The sequence below is a fragment of the Strix uralensis genome, chromosome 9 (genome assembly GCF_047716275.1).
Source record: "Strix uralensis isolate ZFMK-TIS-50842 chromosome 9, bStrUra1, whole genome shotgun sequence".
Lineage (NCBI taxonomy): Eukaryota > Metazoa > Chordata > Aves > Strigiformes > Strigidae > Strix > Strix uralensis.
The window spans coordinates 8020174-8041712 of NC_133980.1; the positions used below are offsets into that span (position 1 = coordinate 8020174).

At 36.7% G+C, this 21539-nt stretch overlaps 1 protein-coding gene across 1 annotated transcript in view; it reads left to right on the forward strand.

Annotated features, from left to right (window-relative positions):
• Positions 1–21539, forward strand: part of NAALADL2 (N-acetylated alpha-linked acidic dipeptidase like 2) — a 489848-nt gene that overhangs the window by 456197 nt on the left and 12112 nt on the right. Inside the window, exons 13-14 of the mRNA XM_074878173.1 lie at positions 6724–6817; positions 15327–15525. Of these exons, the coding sequence (XP_074734274.1) occupies positions 6724–6817; positions 15327–15525 (293 nt within the window). The remainder of the gene's footprint in view (positions 1–6723; positions 6818–15326; positions 15526–21539) is intronic.

Genomic DNA, 21539 nt, shown 5'->3' on the forward strand with positions numbered 1-21539 from the left:
ATATACACAGAGAAGATTCACATAAATGCACTTAAATATACGCAATATATTTCCATATACTTTATATAATTTAAAACATAGGAATTTCTACACGTGCATAGAAAACAAAGCAGAAACAAGTATGAGTTTCTTTTTTGTACAAGTGGTTGAAAGAAGTGGGATGAATGATCCCTCACAGCTGTGACTGAAATCTATAGGAAATGTACTCTCACTGCTTTAAGTACTATATATTGCTAAGTTGGCCAACAAATTAGATTTTAAGCAAATTAATCACTTAAGAGAATACTTCTGACCTTAATTTCTCAGTGCCTCAGAATCTCATCATGAGCCATGTAGAAAATGTAGCCTATGATGATGTAAATAGAGATCTTCTGTACTCCAGAATAAACAGCCTAGGCTATGATAATACTGGCATATCTTTATATGTGACTTTGGCGATGCCTAATGATGTGTGCCCCTGTAATACAGTTAAGTGTTGTTTGCTGTGCATAGGAGACGTGCAAAGAAGGAGAATCCATGGTTTTTTCACTATCACTTTTGCTTCCTATACAGTATTTCCTATACTGAGAGTAAATAAAACAATATTAAATGATGAAGGGGAGTGTTGAAATAAAGTTTTTAACATTTGTAAGACCTCAGATACAATTCATACTTTCCTTGGTCAGAAACAGCTATCTGTTATGAATTACTATGCTCTGCTTCACCTACCATAGCCATAGAATCATCGTACTCTTTTCTCAGGGAGCCCTCTACTGCCCTAAAAATACTGTATGTTGAACTGAACGTCACATACCCCAGAATATCATTTGACCTGTAGTGTATATACGTGCCCTGTTGCCAAGGGATATTTCAGTAAGAACAAAAACATAAATGGTACTATGGAATGTTTGAGAAGTTCTGAATTTTCAAAGGTTGACAGCTTTAGTGCAAAGCAAACATGTTTGTGACCAGATTGCCATTTCTTTGTCTAATCAAGGGAATGCTGTCCTTCAGAAAAGTAGAGGATCAAAGAACTGGTTGTTTTCTCATGCTCCTGCCTCTGACTTTTCTTGAGTCAGTTAACTTTTTTGGGGGGTGATGAATATAAGAAAAACAACAGTGTAGACCAATTATGCAGGACTTTTTTCTACAGCAAATTGAGATCCCAGTATTAAAAATGCTCATTAATTTATCATGAGTCTCACGATTACTGCCATCCGGTATACTAGGTGCTGAAATTATGTTATTGCCATGGAATCACATACTTCATTTAAACAGACTCAATTTCTCATGCTTATTTTAAAAAATCTGATAACATGGAGGAAGTTAGAGGGGGGGACCAGCAGAAACCAATTCAGGAAATTTGCCTATATTATCAAAAATATTTCTTTAATTTTCCAGTGTGGAGAGGTCAGGAAAGGCTGATTATTTTAATATTTGAGATCACTAATGTTGTGTTTCTGAGAGGGATCTTAAATATATGCAGATATGTACTCCTTGTTTACATGGGGATGGACACTGAAACAGTTGTTTATGTTTGGGTTAATGTCAGATGATCTCAGCAGGTCACTCTGCTAGTCAGTCCGTGTGGAAGGAGAGAGCCCTTGGTGCAAAGAGACGAACACCTGAGAGGAGACAGTGCAACAACCAGCCACAAAAGTTAAACCTTTACAAGAAAAAAGACCAAAAAAGTGTTATTTTCCACACACTGTTATTGATCACCCTAAAGAGCACAGTATCTTTCCATGCTGTTTCTTCATCCATGAACCCCATGGATAATGTGTGAAGGGAGAAGAGCAAGGTGTGAGACCAAACATGACTTGAAAAAAATGATGCCTGATGTCAAAGGAAGTTGAGGCTCAGAGTTCAAACGAGTTGCTCAGTGTCACACACTGATTAAGTGCAAGGATTGTTTGAGTCTGTAGTAGGGATTCTTACATAGAGAGTCTGTAGTTGGGAATTCATGGGTCTACTACACTACCTTGTTACGTTATCTGCTTTCTAATATGAGTTGTCATGTTTTTGGTAAATTAGTTGCTGTGGTATGCTAGTTTTCCCTAAAAGTGCACAGATATCAGTAGGGTGAAGTGTTGTTAATATTCATAGAATAAAATTATATAGTAAAAACCTGAAAACTGTAGAATGCAGGAAGGAAGAAAGTGCGTTGCAGAGGTATATGGCTTGAAGTATAAAGGACTTGCCACTGCACAATTCGGGTTTCAAGTAGCTGTGTCTAACTCATTCCATCAGGTAAAATTGGAGTACAGCACTACTGAAGAGCAGTGCTCACAAAAGGATAAACATGGCAGTTCACCTGATTTTTTTAACTTACTTTGTTCATAATGTGGCATATGAAGAGATCTGAGATATCTGTTTAATTTTAGCACTCTTAATGTAACTAAAAATGTCCTAAATGCTCAACACCTACACCCACTGAGGTTTACAGAGTGCGCAGGCTAGATGTAGCACACAGTTCTGAATTTCACTAGACCAAAATAAAAACAAAAAACCACAACAAACCAAGACTGTCATGTGAACTTCTATGTTAAAGAAACTGCCTGCACACTACGTGCTGATGTTTATTCTAGCAGATTGATCTCTATCGTGCATAATATTTTCATGCCTACATATCCACTAAATATGTTTTCACTCTATTCATCTTACAAGTTTCTCATCATATGACAGAATGGGAGATGGGTTGCCATGCCTGCGCTGTCTGTAAAACCAGATAACATTTAAGATGTGTCCCTGCAAGACATGATCAATAACGGCATGCCCCAAAAGCAAAACTGAATCTGTGTAAAAAAAGGCTGAGTGGAGCCTTTCACATTTTTCTATCCTGGGTTTTAAGTATTCAGTATTTTTAAATTTTGCATGCCAATAGACGTGCTTTGAGTTGTTACTAGGCAGCTTGGATATTTGAAGAACCAAGTTGCCCTGAAAACTGAGTTTAACTCACCAAAAAAAATGTCTTGTGATGAACCCCCCCAACTCCATTTTAGTTAGTTTCTTTATTTACATTGTAAAACAGCTAAAAAGTTAAAGGATATTTATAAATTACATAGATGAACATATTATGTGTCTTTAATTTAAATATTATTTTATTGTCACAGTCTTTTGGAGGGTGGTGCAGATCCGCCTGATGTCCCTGAGAGCTGACTCTTATAGTGAAATTACATTCATAAGTTGAGTAGAATTGGAAGAAAACATAGTTCCTAAATGAGATGGTGATAACAGTTTGGAAGAGAGAAGAACCTACGGATTCATTTAGGAAGTGTCATGTGATACTGAATCATCTTTAACACCAGCATTTTTGGAAGTTGGTTTTGGGTTTTTTTCAGCTTTTGGGATCTGCATGGTGTCAGAGAGATAAAGGCAGGCACAGTAGTTATTTCTTTCTGCAAAGTTGTTTACACTATGAGGTAAAAGACCTTGAAAAAAATGTTCCCTTGGTATAAACTTATTTTGAATATTCCTATTTATTTTGCAACATACAGTATAACTCTACAATTATTTTTTATATTAATATTTATCTCTAAAGTAATTGGAAGTTCATTAAATACGTGTTTACTGAAGAATACTTTTCCCAAAGCTAAGTGCAGTGGAAACATTATTCAATATTTTTTAATTTTAAATTGTATAAGAAAAGCATTTCAGAATCAATTAGCATTTGAACTATAATTTTTTTCTTTAGACTTGATAATTGTGCAAATGTTACATCAATTATTGTGTGTATTGTGTATGTATTATTATGTATAAATGTTATTTGAGAAGTTGTCATTAGTGTTATAACCAGTTCAGTATGGGAATAGAATTAATTATGCTGCTTTAGCATTTCACTTTATGAGAAAATTGTTGTCTTTACTCTTTGCTAAGTTACTCTTGCATTTAATAATTCAATAGTCAGTCTGAACCATTTTTCAACAGGGAAAAGGGGGCAGAAGCTTGTCTTTATTTTCCATGTATATTCAACGTTGTGCTCAGGGGAATGGTATATCCAAAAATAAGACTATAAATAAGAAATCAGTAGCCTTTTCTGTCTTGCTGCATTATGTGGGTTTGATATATGCTTCTGCAGCTTTATTACTTACTCTGTTCAAATCAATGCTCTGAGCTTTCCTTTATGTGATTGATTTCTTCCAGATTAGCCTGTGAAGTATGTGATTTAATAAACACCGCTGTTACCTGTTTACTAACACACAAATGTCTGCAGTATTACATGCAGAGATACTATAAAGTTTCTAAAATGCTTCAGTCAGTCATAAGATTTTGATGGTATAACTTTATTTGAATAGGAAAGAGAAAACAACTTTGGACTTACGTAGTCAAAAGCAAAATAAAATTGCTTGGAAGAAATAGAAATAAAACAAGAACTTATAAAAATTAAGCCAGGTTCTGTAGGCAATAATGATGAAAAAGAAAGCTGCTTACTAGGGTATTCTCCTCTTTAACGCCACTTTCATGTCTCAGAAAAGAAACATTTTTTCCATACTTTTGTGTTCATCAACATTGCAGTAACAGATTGAAAAGTATCACTAGCACTGTAGAACTGTTCATGTCCCTCCCTAAAACATACCTATGAATATGTATTTTGCATTACCATTTAGTGAAGGTTTTTGCAGAAATGGGGTGTCAGGGAATAATTCAAATGTTTTGTGTGATGGAGTACTATTATGTAGGATTCAGTGGGTTTGGGCTCCATATAGAATGCCTCCTCTTTAATAGGATGTGTCATTGCTGCAGTGCTTTTCCATAGCAATTTACAGGTTGTTAATGTTTTGGGCAGCTATATCTTGAAAGAGTTCCGTGCAGGACAAGGAAGGATTTTTTTGTGGCATCTGGACATTTAGAACCAGATTTTTTACAGTTGCTTATGGCTGGACTACGTGAACCTGGTTTGGATACAGTTTTATACAGATTTCTGTTTGCCCTAACAATTTCATTTTTTGCATTTCTGCAATACCTCTCTGATATTCCTAAAACCAATGTTTCTAATGCTTCTCAACTCAGAGACTTTTGTGTATAATCACAGATAGAAATGGCCTTAAAAGCATTAATGGCCTGTGCAGTTGGGAAGTTTGGAGAAAAGTTTCATGAGAGGTTACTGTGTAATATTTTAACACAGATGTGCAAACACAGTATTTTTCATCTTTCTTCAAGTTCACTCTTAGTCCTTTAGTTTTCTTGATAACAGCCTGACAAATCATTATTCCTCCATATTTTTTTCTCACTGTATATATGGGAGGGTTTTTTTTTTCTTTATGCCTTCTGCACTATTGTATTCTCTAGAGGTAAATCTCAATAGCTTCACAGTATGTCTCTGCTCAGATGTGGGTTGCAGCCTGATATGCAGCATGTTCCCTTGGTCTCTGTACCCAAATCAGTCTGTGGCTGGGTCATTTCTTTAATGCTTTCCTAGAAATGTTGTTGGGGTTCTATTAATGTTTCTCCAGGAAACTTATATTTCTGATATTACTCTGTTTTCATCCACTTTCCTGGGAGACGGTTTTCTTTTTCAATTGCTGTACTGCTGTTTTTAATATTACCTATGATTGTTGTCTTTTCCTACTACTTTGTATTGTAGAATTAAAATGGTACTTTCAGCACAGAAACTATCATATTGCTTTTGAAGGATAGATGTTATTCTAACCCACCCCCCCCCCCCCCCCCCTCCCAACACCTTGGGAAGTATTCTACAATATGATTCTATTCAGTCCACATTTTCATCAACATGATCACCATCACCAGCAGCCATCATTCCATTTTAGAGCATAGCCCTACAGGTATTTTTTCCGTTTTTGCAATATCAAGATATGAAGAAGATGAATGAAAGTTTCTTGCATGTTTTTGTCAGTGTGGGTTTATAGCTCCCACGAACAGTGATGGACTTGGCAGCCTAGAGACTGAAATCCTCTGTTTAATCACAGGCTAGGTATAGTTCAGCAGAAAGACATATTTCTATACACAGCCCCTGTAGCATGTCTAAGCCTTGAGCTGGAGAGCCTATCTTCTGTAAATGAAAAAAAAAAAAAAAAGCACTCAGGCCAGTCAGTCCCTGGCCTCATCTCTGGAACTGTTGAAAAGAAGCATTCGTGCCATTGAGTTTCGTGACAGGTGCTAATGCCTAGTCTGGAGTGGACTGAGAGTTCCCTTTCACGCATTTGGGAATTTCTTTCTGTAAGTTACCGAGAGGGTGTAGCACTCTATCCAGTTTGGAGGTTGTACGTTTGTGTGCATCAAGTTGTCACCTCTTCAAAAGCAATAGGTTTTCAGGTCTGCTTGCATTTAGCCATGAGCTTGATCTGAAACTCATTAGTGTCTGAGGTTTGGGGTTTTTTTCTTTTTCCTTGGGTAAACTCTCAAAATCCGATAGCTAAAACCAGAGGACTAAGTAAAAGAATAAACCTTATTCCTATTTTTAGAATGTTGAGATGTTTTATTTGAAAACAAAGTAAAACTAAGGCCCTTCAGAGACTCCCGCAGTATCCTGGGTCCACAGAAAAAGTACATCACAGAATCCTTGTGTGTAGTCATAAATTGTTATCTCTTAACATTTTTTGATGTTGTATTAAAGGCAATGGTCTAGGTCATATTCCTTTTCACAAAGATGTGTTTATGGAGTTTTATTAATTTTTCCATGAAAATCCAAAGTTATGAAAGTATGTGCTATTCCAAAAGAAGTACTGGCTATTAAATCTGCTAGAAATTATTTGACTGTTTTTTGGGTTTTTTTGTATTTTTCAGCTAACAGGACAAGTGACTTTGCAAATTGCCAATGAACCAGTTTTGCCGTTTAATGCCCTCGACATCGCGTTAGAAGTTCAGAACAGTCTTAAAGGTAATTTTTGTTAGAGGAATATTGTTCTCCATTAATACAGAGAAAAATAAAAGGATCATCTACTCCCTGACACAGATTTTCAATTTCCACTTAAATGATAGTCAGTGATTTTACTATTAAACAGTGTCATTATATAATGCTAACTAAAACAGAGTTTTTCTTGCTAAATAAAGCCATAAAATGTTTATATTTCTTCTGATGTTACTATGTCAGTTAAGCAATAATTAGTTTTAAAAATCTCATAATTACAGTCAAAGATAACAATCTCTATGACTGAACTTGATTTTAATTCACTTCAAGGCTTTGTTCAGTACAAGAAAGAGAGGGCTTCTAATCCTGTTACCATTCGGCTCCTTACTTTTCACAATCATCTTCCTTGTTTGGTTATTCCACTAACTCACCTTGTTGGCAGAGCATGCTACCTTTCCTCCTTTTTCAGGCATGACAAAGCATGATAATTTACCAGTATGTATTGTTTGAGTTAATTAAGCACAGAGACCCTGAAAGCTCTGTATTTGAAACTGATCTTGGTGTGTTTGGGAAAATGGGTTGTGATTAGGGAGAGGGACAAAAAAGTTCCTAGTCAGAAAGTAAATAAGTGACTGGTAAGTTGGAAATGATGCAGATATAATTCTCATAGACTCTGGATTTGGCACTATTTGCTAGGTGTAGGGTGAATGCCTTCATAGGAGACAGCTCCATCAAGATTGTGGAGCCGTTACTAATATTCCTGTGTTGTTTTCTCATTACTGGCTCTTTCTATTGTCTTGTGGCCTTTTAGAGCTTGATAAAAGAACAAGCATGATGCAGTCTTTTTGTCTTGTGTAGGCAAGAGAACTCAATTAAGCCAACAGCCCTTGGCTCGAGGTGCTAAAGATAACACAGTTAAAGGGTGCAGTTGTGCATTCCTTTTGCTTCTAGGGACTGTTTTGGTTGTGGTATTTTTTTTTTCTCTACAGTTGGTAGAAAAATGTTGATAGGAACTAAACCCATTGTATGTTACCAAGATGTTCTCTGCTACTATCTAGACTACAAAATAACAATAAACAATCTTCTTATCAATTATGAAAAGAATATCTGTCTTAGCTCAAATCATGAGGGCTAAGGAGGGAGAGAAAGTCTAGGTTCTAACACTATCCAATGTCACTCATCTGTATAAGATTTCTCCTTCAGTATCATCTGTCTTCGTCCTCCCATTCTGTTTCTTTTCCCATACGGTTTTCTCGTATCTTAGTATATTCAAATGAGATCCAGATCTCCTTCATTTTCTAAGTTACTAGTTGAAAGTAGACTGGATGTGGAGAGCACATAAGAGGTTTAGTCCTTGGAGATTAAATCTTTTGGTATTTTAGCTGCCAAATTCTAACATAATTTTGTACAAACGGAGATGTTTTAGAAGCTGGTATTCTGGTCAGAATTTAGTGAACTTAAAAGGAATGCTAAAAGGTACATCCCTGACAAAAACCCCCATGAAATTTGGAAGACTAGTCCAAAACATGCCCTTGTTAGGACCTCACAGTGAAAAGAAATTGAGATAGGTGAAACCATGTTGTTATTTTCTCTTCTCCAGTTATGTCTCTGGTACAGGTTACCTGTAGTGTGCTAAGGCCTTTCAAAAATAATGTTTGTATACATTTATGGAACTCTCAAGTTGATCTGTTAAATAAAGATGGAAATTCTATAAAATCACACCAAAATTTTACATATAGTTTACTAGAATGTGACATCTCAAATATTTTTTGCAATCTTGAGGTGTTGCCCCTACATTTCATTCGCTCCCTACAGTATAAAGTATCACTTTTCTGCAATACACATTCATAGAAGTATGATACCTTTTCTTTAATCTTTGCCATCCATCATTGTCAAGACCTAGGAGTGAGTAGGCTAGCATTGGTCTGGAATCAGTGAGTATCCAAAAAGGCAACTAATTTTAGCTGTGTTGTGCCATATAAACTTTGGTTTAGTTCAGCCTAAACACAGCAAGGAATAATCATCAAATAAAACCTGTGGCTCAGCTGGTACTGCTTCAACTGAACATGAGATGTCTGCTGTTGTTCTTCCTTTTTTTTTTTTTTTATTTTGAATAACAGGAAATTTTGATTTAAACTGACTTTTTTCCTCTAACTTCAGTTAGATCATTTATCTCCACCACTTCAGGGGAGGAGAAATTATTTTCTAGGCGGTAGGGCCAGCAGGATAAATTTTCTCCTAGCTTTCACTTTAGAGTTTTGTTTAAAGACTTTTTTCATTACTTTCATGTCTCGTCTATCTCTGACTTGTGTCAGTTTATTTTTATTTTGGAAACCAATAAGGCAATGGTCTTTTTCTGTTTACTTAAATGAGAGGTTGTGCTTTTTAACCTGTCTCACAAATTTCTTCATTCTTCAAAAGATTTTATGTTGTCTTAAATTTCCTGTTCAAAGGTGCATTCTCTTAGTAAACTATTTCCTTCTCCAACTCGATGCAAACTGTAAATGTAGAAAAGGTGAAGGGAAATCCTCACGACATTCTAGAAGATTTGTTCATTAGGCTTAATTTTATGCCTCTGGTCTCTGGTTCAGACAGTCATTTAAACATGCATTTTATTGCCTATTGGACCTTCTCACCTTCTTAAAATTAAATCGTATGTCTAAATACTCAAGTCACAGTTTTGCAGTCTCCTGGATGTCCTCACAAAAGGATGTCTGTGTCTTAATATTTGTTAATACTGCATTTATTTATGTTTCCAAAGGATTTAATTCTGTAATGTGGTGTGTATCTGTACTGTTAGCTCTGTTAAATTCAATAGGATGCTACTCAGCACTTTATAAACTATTTCAGGATAGGCTGGATGGCAGGTTATAGGGAAATGTCATCCACAACATGTTTACATCTGGCTCGAGGCCTGTTCCTCAGAAAGATGGGGAAATGGCTGTTAAGTGACATGTGTTCTCTCTGCTTGCACACACCGGAACTCTTGGAAACAAGATACTGCTTTTGGGTTTACCTCAAAGGAAGGGTTATAACTGGAGAGACATTTCTTTTTGTGCATCTGCTGAGGGTCTGATGTTTAACAGGAAACCTCGTGGTCATAAATGAGGTGAGATGGGTTCCAAGACTGAAATCCAGGTCCCTGGGGCTATTCAGGCTGTTATCTGTTTGATCACAGATGTGATATTTTACAGAAATTCATGAATAGGTGACAGTTTAAAATATTCTCATTAGCTACACATTGCAGTTGTTTGGTGTTTGTGCCTGTCACATATTTAAAATCGAGACCCACTGCAACTGGAATCAAATACAAGAATATCTTTCCAGGCCTTGCATGCTATGAAAACCCAATTTATCTTTTGAGGTAGGGGGCAGACAAGATGTCAAATGTGATGTGTGAATGATACAAATGGTTCTTTTAAGCACTTCTATAGAAGTATTTTTGTATGTATATGCAAGTACAAATGTAAAAACATTTGTATATAATATTTTTATGTATATAAGCATTTTTGTTCCAAACATATTCATATTATCTGCTGATTGCTTTTAGCACTGTCCAGTCTGGACTTGCTCCTTGGAGCCTATCTTGCACTGGGTTTGAGTCTCTTTAAAATTTAGTAGATATTACAACAAGCTTCAGGGATTGATGATGGAGGTGTTAAGGTGTCTCATTAGGATTAAAAGCCTTTCTATACCTTTGTACCTGACTGACTGAGAAATAACAAGTTCAATCACATGGTCTACAAAAATAAAGGCAACCGGGTTTGATGGTAGCCATGTCTCTCAGGTGCTGCTGTCTGTAGAAGCTGCTATCATTTCATTATTGCAAGTCACTGGGCCCACCTAGAATCATGCAGACCTTTTAAAAATTGGTATCTGTTGCCCCAGCCTTAGACTGTGACTGAGTAGCACTAAATGTGCGTGCTAAGATTCCCTAGTTCTGGCTGTCATCACAGGCTGGTGAAGCTGGTAAGCAAATCAGATAAGCTGTAAGCCATCTCTAATAGGTACTGACTGAGAGAGGCCTATGAAGACAAATCAAGTGCAGGTGAGATTTTCTGGTTTTGCCTGTATAGGGAGGGGAAGTGCTGTGATTTAAACCTCTTTGGCTGATCTGGTGTCAGTTGTGTGTTGCTTCCTATCAGTTAGGCCCTTTCTTCTCCCCAGAAAGGATGTTTTACAGATGTTACAGAAGCTGAAGTACTCAGGGTGATAACAGTATAGGCAGTGCTAGCAGAAGTTTAAAAATAATCTGGTTTATGATAAGCCATTTCCAGGAAAGTCTGCCTGACTTTCCACAGCCCTGGCTCAACCCATACATTTTCAAAACATCAGTCTAAACTCTCAGTCCTTAGAAAAATCAATACAGAAACATATCTCTGTCATTTACTTGATGGCTGCATACTCATTGCCTACAGCTATCTGCTAGTCTTCAGCTTGGCATCATTCTACCTGCTTGACTGTATTTCCCTGATCATTTAGGGTGCTTTTCAGAGTTACTTTCTCCATCTGTAATGTTCAGAAAGATTCCCGTTATTCTTGACTGCTACAGAAGTGAAAAATGCAACAGTTAGTTATCTGTATATATGACAGAAATACCTTCTTTGCCATGAGACACCGACATCTTGTCTTCAGTATCCTTTCAAGGATATTATATATTAGTAATGGAAAACCTTTCATCAGCCTTTAAAAAAAAATCATGGAAAAATGCATTTGCCATGGACAAAGCATTTGGTAGTGGAGGGAAAGGATGAGCATCTATTCTGTATCAGTAGCCCATATATATTTCAGCAGCTCTGTACAAAGTCATTGATAACTTCATAGAATCATAGAAACATTTGGGTTGGAAGGGACCTTTAAAGGTCATCTAGTCCAACCCACCCCTGCAGTGAGCAGGGACATCTTCCGCTAGATCAGGTTGCTCAGAGCTCCATCCAACCTGGCCTTGAACACTTCCAGGGATGGAGTATCTACCACCTCTCTGGGCAACCTGTTCCAGTGTTTAACTATCCTCATTGTAAAAAATTTCTTCCTTATAGCCAGTCTAAATCTACCCTCTTTTAGTTTCAAACTATTACCCCTTCTCCTATTGCAACAGGCCCTACTAAAAAGTTTGTCCCCATCTTTCTTGTAAGTCCCCTTTAAGTATTGAAAGTCTACAATAAAGTCTCCCCAGAGCCTTCTTGTCTCCGAGCTTCCTCTGTATTGACATGCATAATAATATGTCACAATATGCCGTTTTAATGATAGCCTGTTTGAAAAGAGATGTCTTGTAGCAACACCAGATTAATTTGCTTGGGCAGTAGCAGTTCATGGTAGCAAAATTGAAGCTGATGGCAACATCTTCTTTGCAATAAGGATGTCCCTGGATTTGTGTTTCTGCCCCCTTTAGGGTACTTTCTACAAAGCTTTCCCATTCAGATTTTTCACTGCCAGGTCTGATCATTGGGTTTTGCACAGCATGAAAAATCTTCCTAGTGAATACAGCAACACACCATAGCTGATCCTGAATTTGCAAGCTAATCAAAACCTGAAGCAATTTCCGCTCTCTCTTACACGCAGACACATGTTCACATGCATGGTGAGCAAGAGTCATGCCTTAAACTGCTGATTTGTCTGTGCCCATTCTCCTGTAGGTACTTGTAGGCAAGCGTGTTCATACCAGAGGGTACAAACACAGTTTGAAAACATTAAATCTCTAGCAGTACTTTTCATAAGAGCAATCAGTTACACAGGGAAAGGCTATTGTATTCAATGTCTGTAAAATAAATATCTATTTGGTGTGACCTGTTTCTGAATAAAATCCAGTTACATTTAGCAAGTGTAATGACATTCAACAGTGTAATTCTCTGATCAAGAGTATACATACTCTTGAGTCACTTTCTTGTACTTGCAATTTTATTTATTTAACAACTAAACAACTAGCTTAGATGATTCAACATGATTCATACTAGAGACAAAAGGACAAAGAATACAAAATATAGTAATGTGGCATTGTTTTCTCTTGAGTGAAGTAGCAGTTGCAGTTTTTACTTTCTCTGTAGAAGCATCACAAGATGTTTAAAACAGTATTAGTTAATGCATCCTTTTCTTTAAGAATCATTTGCCCTTCCACTCCCAGCTTCTCAACTTGAGAAGAGCATAAATCACAGTTTCCCTTGGCAGTGAAGTTCAGTGTGTTGTGGTAAAAACTACTGATGCCCTTAAAGCCACGTCCTTAGTTCTCTGTGGTAACACTAACCATAGACACTTGCACATTTTGTACTGAAGTATGAAAAAAGGGCCTGGGTGTTTGTTTTATAATGAGTGCTGGTTTAGAGTGTGATGTAAATAGTGCTTTTTACTCATGAATGTAAGGTAAAATGTGGTTGGTTTAGGGGCAAAATGCATGCTGTGGAGAAGGAGTGAGAGCATTTACAGGATTTTTATGTTTAAAAGGGTGGTCTGGTTGTCTTCGTTTCCAAATATAGAATGATGTATTTTCCCTTTATCTCACCTTCCCTATTGAAAAGGCATAGCTGGCGTTTACAATTCTTTATGTAATATTCAGAATAAAGTTATAAATGTTGTATGTTAAGTAACGTACTTTTCTCACTTAACACTTGAATATGAAGTACTTTGCAGAAACCAAACCAAAGAATTTAAAGGGTGAATTTAAACCTTTCCGTACTGACACAAGTCCCAGGATAAAGTGTGCAGAGTGCCTGGATTATATGCATGGAAATTGCAAGTTCTTCAGCTGCACAGAGTTTGCCTGAGATTTGAAAATTGAGGATACTGATATTTTGCAAAATATCCCAAATGTACCAAGTTTATATGCTTGGAGAATATTTTTCTGAGGCATCAACCTAACTTAATCAGACTTTAAATGACTCCAGACTCAATCAGAAAGGTACTGATCCTGTACATCAAGGTACTACAGTGCCTGTTATCCATTCTAATTAGGAAAAGGTGAATTGGTCCAGAGCCATTGACAAAACAACCTTGTCCCAAACCCAGACAGACATTAGCCATCTTCTCTCACTCCTGTTCCCACAGGGCCTTCTGTTGAAATTCATCTTGATAGCTCAGGAAATCTGACACTGGCATCTGTCTCTCCATGTATTTTGGATCATTTCATGTTTTGCTAGATTGGAATGTGTTAGTCAGATGAATGACAGGAGTGCATGGGGATCTATGAACTCCTTTCGCTTTGCTGAAATGTATCCAATAGCAAATCTCTTTTTCCATACGAGGGGGAGAATGTCATATTCAAGTGTTTCCTTGAATTTCTTAGTTGTACCTATTTGGTTTTCCATTCCTGTTATATGCTCACCTTTCAGACTCCATAAATAGTTTGAGAAATGGGTTGTTGTTCTCCATTTACTATTTCTGACCTCTCCATATATCTGTTAGACAAGGAGCTTTAGTATTCATTTAGCTTGTGTCTTGAACCACTTCGTTGGATTAATCATCTCAGTCACTAAGATACTGAACTCACTGAGGTTTGTACATTCAACTAAAGGTGAGATGCTTCTAAGGTTTAATGGCTTGTTTTGATTAAATCATCATTTGAAAGATCTAAGGATAGTTATTTTCTTGCCTTAATAGGTAAAGTGAATCTCAGCCTTAAAGATAATTTCTGCATCCTGGAAATGTTTTTGTTGACTGGTGTTACTTTTGACTTTAAATCAGGTTCAGACTCAGTTTTCTCTCTCCATGTGCTTGTAAAAATTAACACAGTCTATGCATCCACTAGGAAAGGAGGGCATGCTCTTCACCTGTACTACAGATGGGAATAGACTGTACATTCACAATGCCCCAATTCACGTATCACATTCTTCTTTCTGGACTATGAACAGAGAAATAGTGAAATTGTGGTGCGCTCCAAAGCACTGTGGGTTTTTATTGTTTTGGAGTCTATGTACGATCACAAAAAAAAAAGTAACAGTCAGCACTCCAAGTTTAAAAAGTTTTGAAAATATTGACTGGATTAGAATATACATTTGGATATCAATTGAAGTGTTAGTTGGCTCACTGCATATGATTTAAGTGAATAAGAACAACAATTTCACATCCCCTCTACAACTGTTGTTAACCTCTAGGATTCTAAAATGTTCAACAAATTTCAGTTAAACTCCGTGTATTATGATTTTCTATACAGCAGTCGTTATGGAATCCAAGCACAAGCTTTCAAAGTTGAGAGCAGTAGCATCAGCATCAACATAAGTTCTGTCTCAGAGGAAATGTTATAGTTGGTGATTTATAACCACTGCTTCCTACATGCCTGTTTTTCCAATGGTAGATTTCAAGCTGTATTCCAGAATCGTTCCTCATAGTTTATTGGATGTTAAAACATCACAGTCCAAACTGATCGTCTTTGAAAAATAGATCAGAGCTTATGCACAATGATCTATGGCTTTCCTTGATCCACTACATAATTCTCACATGGGAAAAGAGGCTCAGGTTTTAATTGGACTATTAGTTTTGACTTGTAACCAAGAGTAATAAGTGATTCTCTCTGAATCACTGGCAACTGTCTTGATCTTACTGTTCCTAGGTGATGAAGGAGACATTCCTCAGTTGCTTGCGGTGGCAGCACGTCTGAGGGACACTGCAGAATTGTTCCAATCAGATGAGATGCGCCCAGCTAATGACCCCAAGGAGCGAGCCCCTATCAGAGTCAGGATGCTCAATGATGTGCTACAAAGCTTGGAGAAAAGCTTCCTGGTTCATCGAGTTCCTCCAGGACTTTACAGGTATGGTGTTCAACACGTTCTTCATTTGAGCTAAAATGGTAATCTTGCATTTCTTGGTTTTTAGAAACTGTCGTACTCTTTTAAAAAAAGTCTCAGTGGATATCCAAGATTAAAGCTGGTTTTTCCTATCTCATCCTTTCTGCAGAAAACATTAATTTGTTACAATACAATAGGTCATTAGAATGCAGCCCTGTAGCATTTCTGTCATGACATCACTGCTAACAAGATGTACAGTGTGATGGCAACTCAGGCAGCATAACAGATACTTGTGTTAGATGGCACAGTAAGCTTCCAGAAGAAAATATTTTGGAGTCTATTACTGCTTGACAAGCTCCACCTATATTTTATTTAAATCTTTTTACAGTTCATTGAAGATTCAGAATTATACAAGCTACTGTGTAGCATTATTTAACATATTTAATTATATGGCAGTGTTCTTGGGTGCATTTCAACCAGAGGCCATACAGTGGATTGAATGAGAGGGCCTTTGTCACCATTCATAACATCTTGTCTCTGGTTAGAATTATTCTCCAATATGTGTTCAGCTGCATCACCCAGGTTGATTTTAAGATGTCATAATCTTTCCATCATTCACTTTCTAAGAAAGACGTATACAGGTCTGTATCTCTCACCATAGATTCCTTTACCAAAAAAAAAAAAAAAAAAAGGCAATTAGTAGCTTAAAAAAAGTTTGAAAAGCAAGAATTGGTCAAGCCTGCCCTGAATAATGCCTGGCCTTCTGGCTGTTCAGAAGAAGTAACAAAGCGTATGTGTGTGCTGCAGTACAGACTGTCTGAAGCACTGTATTGCAGCCCATCAATGTAGTGTTTCATAGCTTGACCCCAAGAATATGTTTTGAATGCCCTGGGCTACAGAGTGAGGGCATATGTTGGCTGTTTGACTTCACCAGGTCTACTGGGATTATTTTGAAGGACTCTGCAGCTGAACACAGCCAATGGCTCATCCATACTAACCATTAGGAGTCTTCCCCAAGTAAAACTGTCCCTAAAGCCTTACCCAGGTTTTTACTTTAGGGGAAACTGGTTGATTGGCATACTCAGCAATGAGAGCTTGCAAGTGAACTGACATGCATACACAGGAGACAGACAGGGCCAGGACACAAGTGAATGAGACATCTGTGTTATTTAGGAATGTAAATGTACTTGCAACCAGAACTAACTAAAGTAATAAAACAGTACTTTGTTGCAGCTGATGGAAAAAATTGTCAAATGGCTTGTGCAAATGGTTGTTTCAAGTGGGCAGAAAATAGACAGATGGTAGAGGTAGACTTTGGAAGAAAAGCAGACAGCTACAGCACCAGGAGGAAGAGATTCTTCCAAGCATTAGGAATGGCATAAAACAAATGCAGTCATCTTTTAACAAAAGCAAAAGAAAAAAAAAAGGTAGTTGTGGTGAACTCAACTGTGTCAGTGAATAAAATCCCTACAGCTATAATAAAGAAAATATAATAATGATATTTGGGGAGGGACTAATTTGCTTCCTGCTGTGACTGGATTTATAATATAAAGAAATAAACCAAAATGTGATTAAATAAAACCTAATATTCCAGGTTTAGAACTGCTGTCTTTCTTGTCTGAACTGGCATGGTGTTGCAAAGGAACCATAAAACTGCTTAATATAACGTAATGTGTCTGTGTTGCATTGCAATGGCACATTGTTGAATCTGGCCCAGTTCTTTATTTGTAAAAATAAATTATGCCAAATCTTAGGATTCCAATAAGAGGGTTTTTTGAGTTCTTCTAATATTTAAATTCTTGCAGTACTTACAGTCTTAAGTTTGTTATTCATCAAGATGTAATTGCTAGATATGCAGGTATAATGTGAATTAAATTTTTTACCTTCCTGCTCTCAGCAGTACTTTGGTGCAGAGCACAGTATTCACACAGGCAAAGTAGATAGTGTGGAAGTGAAAATCTTGTAATTTTTCCCCTCTGATTTCATTACATTTGATACAAGATTTAACAGTAGACAAAAAAGTCACTTCAGAGTTTGTGGAAATTATATAACAGTAAACACCTTGTGTATTGTCATTTAGGTACTTATTTGAAAACAGAACATTCTTCGTACTGTGCCAAGGTGTGTAATTGTACTGTAGATTTACCTTTAATGCAGACAGAATTGAGGAAAGTTATAGATTTCTGATTTCATTTCCTGCCATTAAAAATCTGACATACAGTTTCTTTTCAAAAACAGTATCTGACAATATGTCTTTATTTGAGTTATTTTTCACTTTTTAGGGACTGAATGTCCTTCTGTTAATTGATGCAGTTATATGAATCTATTTTGTGTTCTGAAGCTATATTTGTATCACAGGAACACTAGGAGTACTTGAAAAGCCTGATATACTTTTTTTTGCTTCTATAACTTGAAGCTTCTCTTTTTGTAATTTGGTAAAGAAAACAAATGAAAAAATCAGTCTCACAGCCAGGACCTTGTATGCCATGTTTCATCCCAGTTGGAAAATTGATGGGCAAGTTATATACCCCTGAAATAGTGGTTTATAATGGAAATGCTGGCAGCCCTTTAACTATAGCAGCACAAGCAGTGCAGCAATAAATACTGTGCTTCATCTGTAAACAGAAATTTAGGATGCAGTTTGCAGCCTTGACCTTCAGGCTCCAACTGTGTTTAGATCATTAAGATTCCATAAATACTGTAATTTACAGCCTTCTGAAGGAAGAATTTGTGTGCACAGTAAAGCACGTATTCTTCATGAAAAAATGATTGCTTCCTGTATACCCATTTGGACTCATATTCTCAACCTCAATCAAAGTACTTGACAAATTTGCGGAAGTTTAGGCATCATTTTTAGGCTTGTGTTTGTCCTAATTCACAGCTCTCTGGATCTATACTATGTTTTCTTTTCTAGAACTTGAATTAAAAAGAAAGGTGGATTTTTTGCTTTATTGCAGGAGGTGGCTTGCAACCTACTTGTGTTTGTCCACTACGGGGGAACTAATACATCTTTTCTATATCTTTTTTTTGTATGGTTTGTACACTTATTGCCATAGCTGTAGTCTCTTTCTGTGTATATGTACTTAAAAAAATAGATGCCTCATTCAAGTCAATGTCATAGGGCAATATTTGGCCATAATTGATGCATTATTCATCTATAATGAGCAATAAAATTATTCAAAGTTACTAAGAATTCAAATTATTTGAGGTTTTGATAATTATATTAGGATATCCTGACTAAATTAAAGTAAGGGTTATTGAAATTGGCAGGTTGTTCAATACAGTGTAAGTAAACACTGTAGTTTAGATGATTATCCTTCTTACCTGAACTTCATGACATTGAACTGAAAATTTGACAATGACATACTTTCCAGCTGAGCTGGAAGTATACAAGTACAGCTTTCATCAGGGCATTTCAGTCTTATCCAGAAATTTAGGCAGAATGAAAAATAATAAGTTGAGAAATGTTATCCTGTTCCACAAAGGTTACCCTGGGGCTTATTTTGGGGTTAGGACAAAATCTCTGAGTTTTATTGTACCTGAAGAATTTCTGTGATTCCCAGTGGTAACCCTGGGTAGACTTCTTTCTATGTTTAGGAGCTATTGATATTTTTCATTTATCTTCCCTTGCTTCTCATAACTTAATCATAATATTGATAATTTTGTGATTTATATTTTGTTATTATTTTAATGGAGTAATCAGTAGAAATTTGTATGTTTCTTTCCTCTAGCCATTTCTTGCTTTCCACTCATACAAGGTGTACTTGTGCTGAATATTTCTGTATATTACTGATGCTCATATTTTGATACTAGTACTAAGAACCATAGATTACACTGCGGTGACATGTACAAAGCAAAGAACAGAGGTTCCATTACTTTTAGGCACTGTGCGTAGACAGGAAAAAAATCAAACAAACTATGATCTCAAGCACATTGTCCTCTCAGACAGTCAAACTCAGCAGAGATATAAGATGATTCTATAAATGCTGATATATAGTGAGAAAACCCCAAATTGTTACCCTCATCAGCATTCAGTAAAGCAGGTGTAGTTGCTTGCTAGGGATAGGAGAAGTTGCTTTATCTCCATATTCTAAACAAAGGGTGCTTTGGCCATAAATAAACATAGATCAAAGCGAAGAGCTGGGGCTGTTTCCCCACAGTGAAAGCAGCTTGTCTGATAAGGTCAAGGAAGTACTCGCTGACACCTGTTCTGATAGTGATTAACCAAATCTCTACATGGCTTCTGACAGAGAACAAAATTAATTTTTGTAAATGAATGTTTGTAAGTTAGGTAGTCGGGCAAATGCATCCATGCTGAGTGGTGTGCGTCCTCTTTGTCTCCTTGCTGAACATCTTTGCCTCTTGTGCATCAGCTAATCCTTAAAACTCTTAGACTCTAAAAGTCTATTGTCATGCTTTTCCCTCTGTGAAAATACCTACAAAAACACTGACACCGGCAATATCATGGATAAAAAGACAGCATGTATCTTCCTGGTGTTTATAAATATTGAGCGCAAACCTTCTGTTCTCCTAGACTGAATAAACCATTCTCCCTGTTCCTTGTATATTTTATTATATTTCTTATATTTGCTGATCACCACAGCTCCTGACAACCTGTCAGCCTAATGTATCTGTCAAGTGTCTGCACGCACTCCTTAGGTATTCGCACAGAGATCTTGGCTCTTTTTGCTGAAAGGCGTAGCGCTTCAATGGCATTGGAACAGTGGATAATAATATTGCAAAGAAATGCGATAACCAAGAAGACTTCATGGAGTGTCAGGCGCGGGACACTCAGTGCAGTAAGATATCCTCTCTTACTGAAAGTGATTTCTTCGGGCCCATGTCTAATCTTCATATCTGATGGATGCTGTTGATACTAGATGGATCCGGTAGTAAGTATGTAGGGTTTCCTAGAATACCCTGTGATGCTCCCACCAATAGTTCCAAATCTAAAAGAGTCATTAAAAACAAGAGTTTGTGTCTTCAGTCTTCAAAAATAAAGTCCAAAAAAGGCACACAAGGGCTCAGGCTGTCATTTCTGCTCCAGTTAGATGGGGTTTATTCTTAATAGATCATTGCTTAAGGATCAGTTATGTCCTGACTGACAGTTCTTTTAGCAATTTTATAAAAGAATCAAAGTCAACCTGTGTAAAATCTTTCATTTAAGAGTTTCATCTTAGCTTGCCAAGTTTAACCTGTCCATTAAGGCTGTATGCATCTGTCACCACTATTTATGGAATTGTTGCACGTGCCATTGTGCTATGTCTAGTAGATGTAATTGATTGAATTGAATAATAGGTAGATGAAAAGTAAGGATTTCAAAAACAATCTGTTTTCAAGAAAGACCTCCAGCAGTTTTTATTGCTCATTTGTGCAAGTTAAGCTTCTTCCTTTTGCTTCTTTTTATCATGGATACCCAGGTGTGACATTAACACTTCGTTGGGCTAAAAAATTACGACAAATCAGTAAGTTATAATGCACTGAATAAAATACTTGCAATGATAGATTGTGCACCCTGAATTTGCCATAATGAAATGAAAGAACAATCAAAAGATGCTTTTAGCACCACACAGAAAAGTAATTTGCATCATTGCTAATCTCATGCCACTCAAGCGTTTGTTGTTCACCAGAACAAATGTTTTCATTTCAGATTGAGATTTGTTATATACATTCTTGACATATGTACAGAGTCTACTGGCTTTATTTCTGTTTTCCTGAGAAACTGCAGCAGATTCTCAGGTGTCAAAATTCACATGCCCTAAGACTCTAGTTTCTAGAGATACGTTTAGTAGGAAAATTAAAGACCTTATTAAATCTCCATGTGTAAACAAGTTGCTCATTGGATTTACAAAGGACAAGCATTAAAGATGCAAATATCCTGCTAATCTTAAACAGTAACATGGGTAAACATGTAGTGCAATGTTATCTGGAAAAAAAAACAGCCAAGAATTTCTGCAGAAGACAGTAATTCTGTCTCATTGTATAAACTTTTTGTGGATTTGGTTTTTTGGTCTTTTGTGGCTTCAAGTCGAAAATAT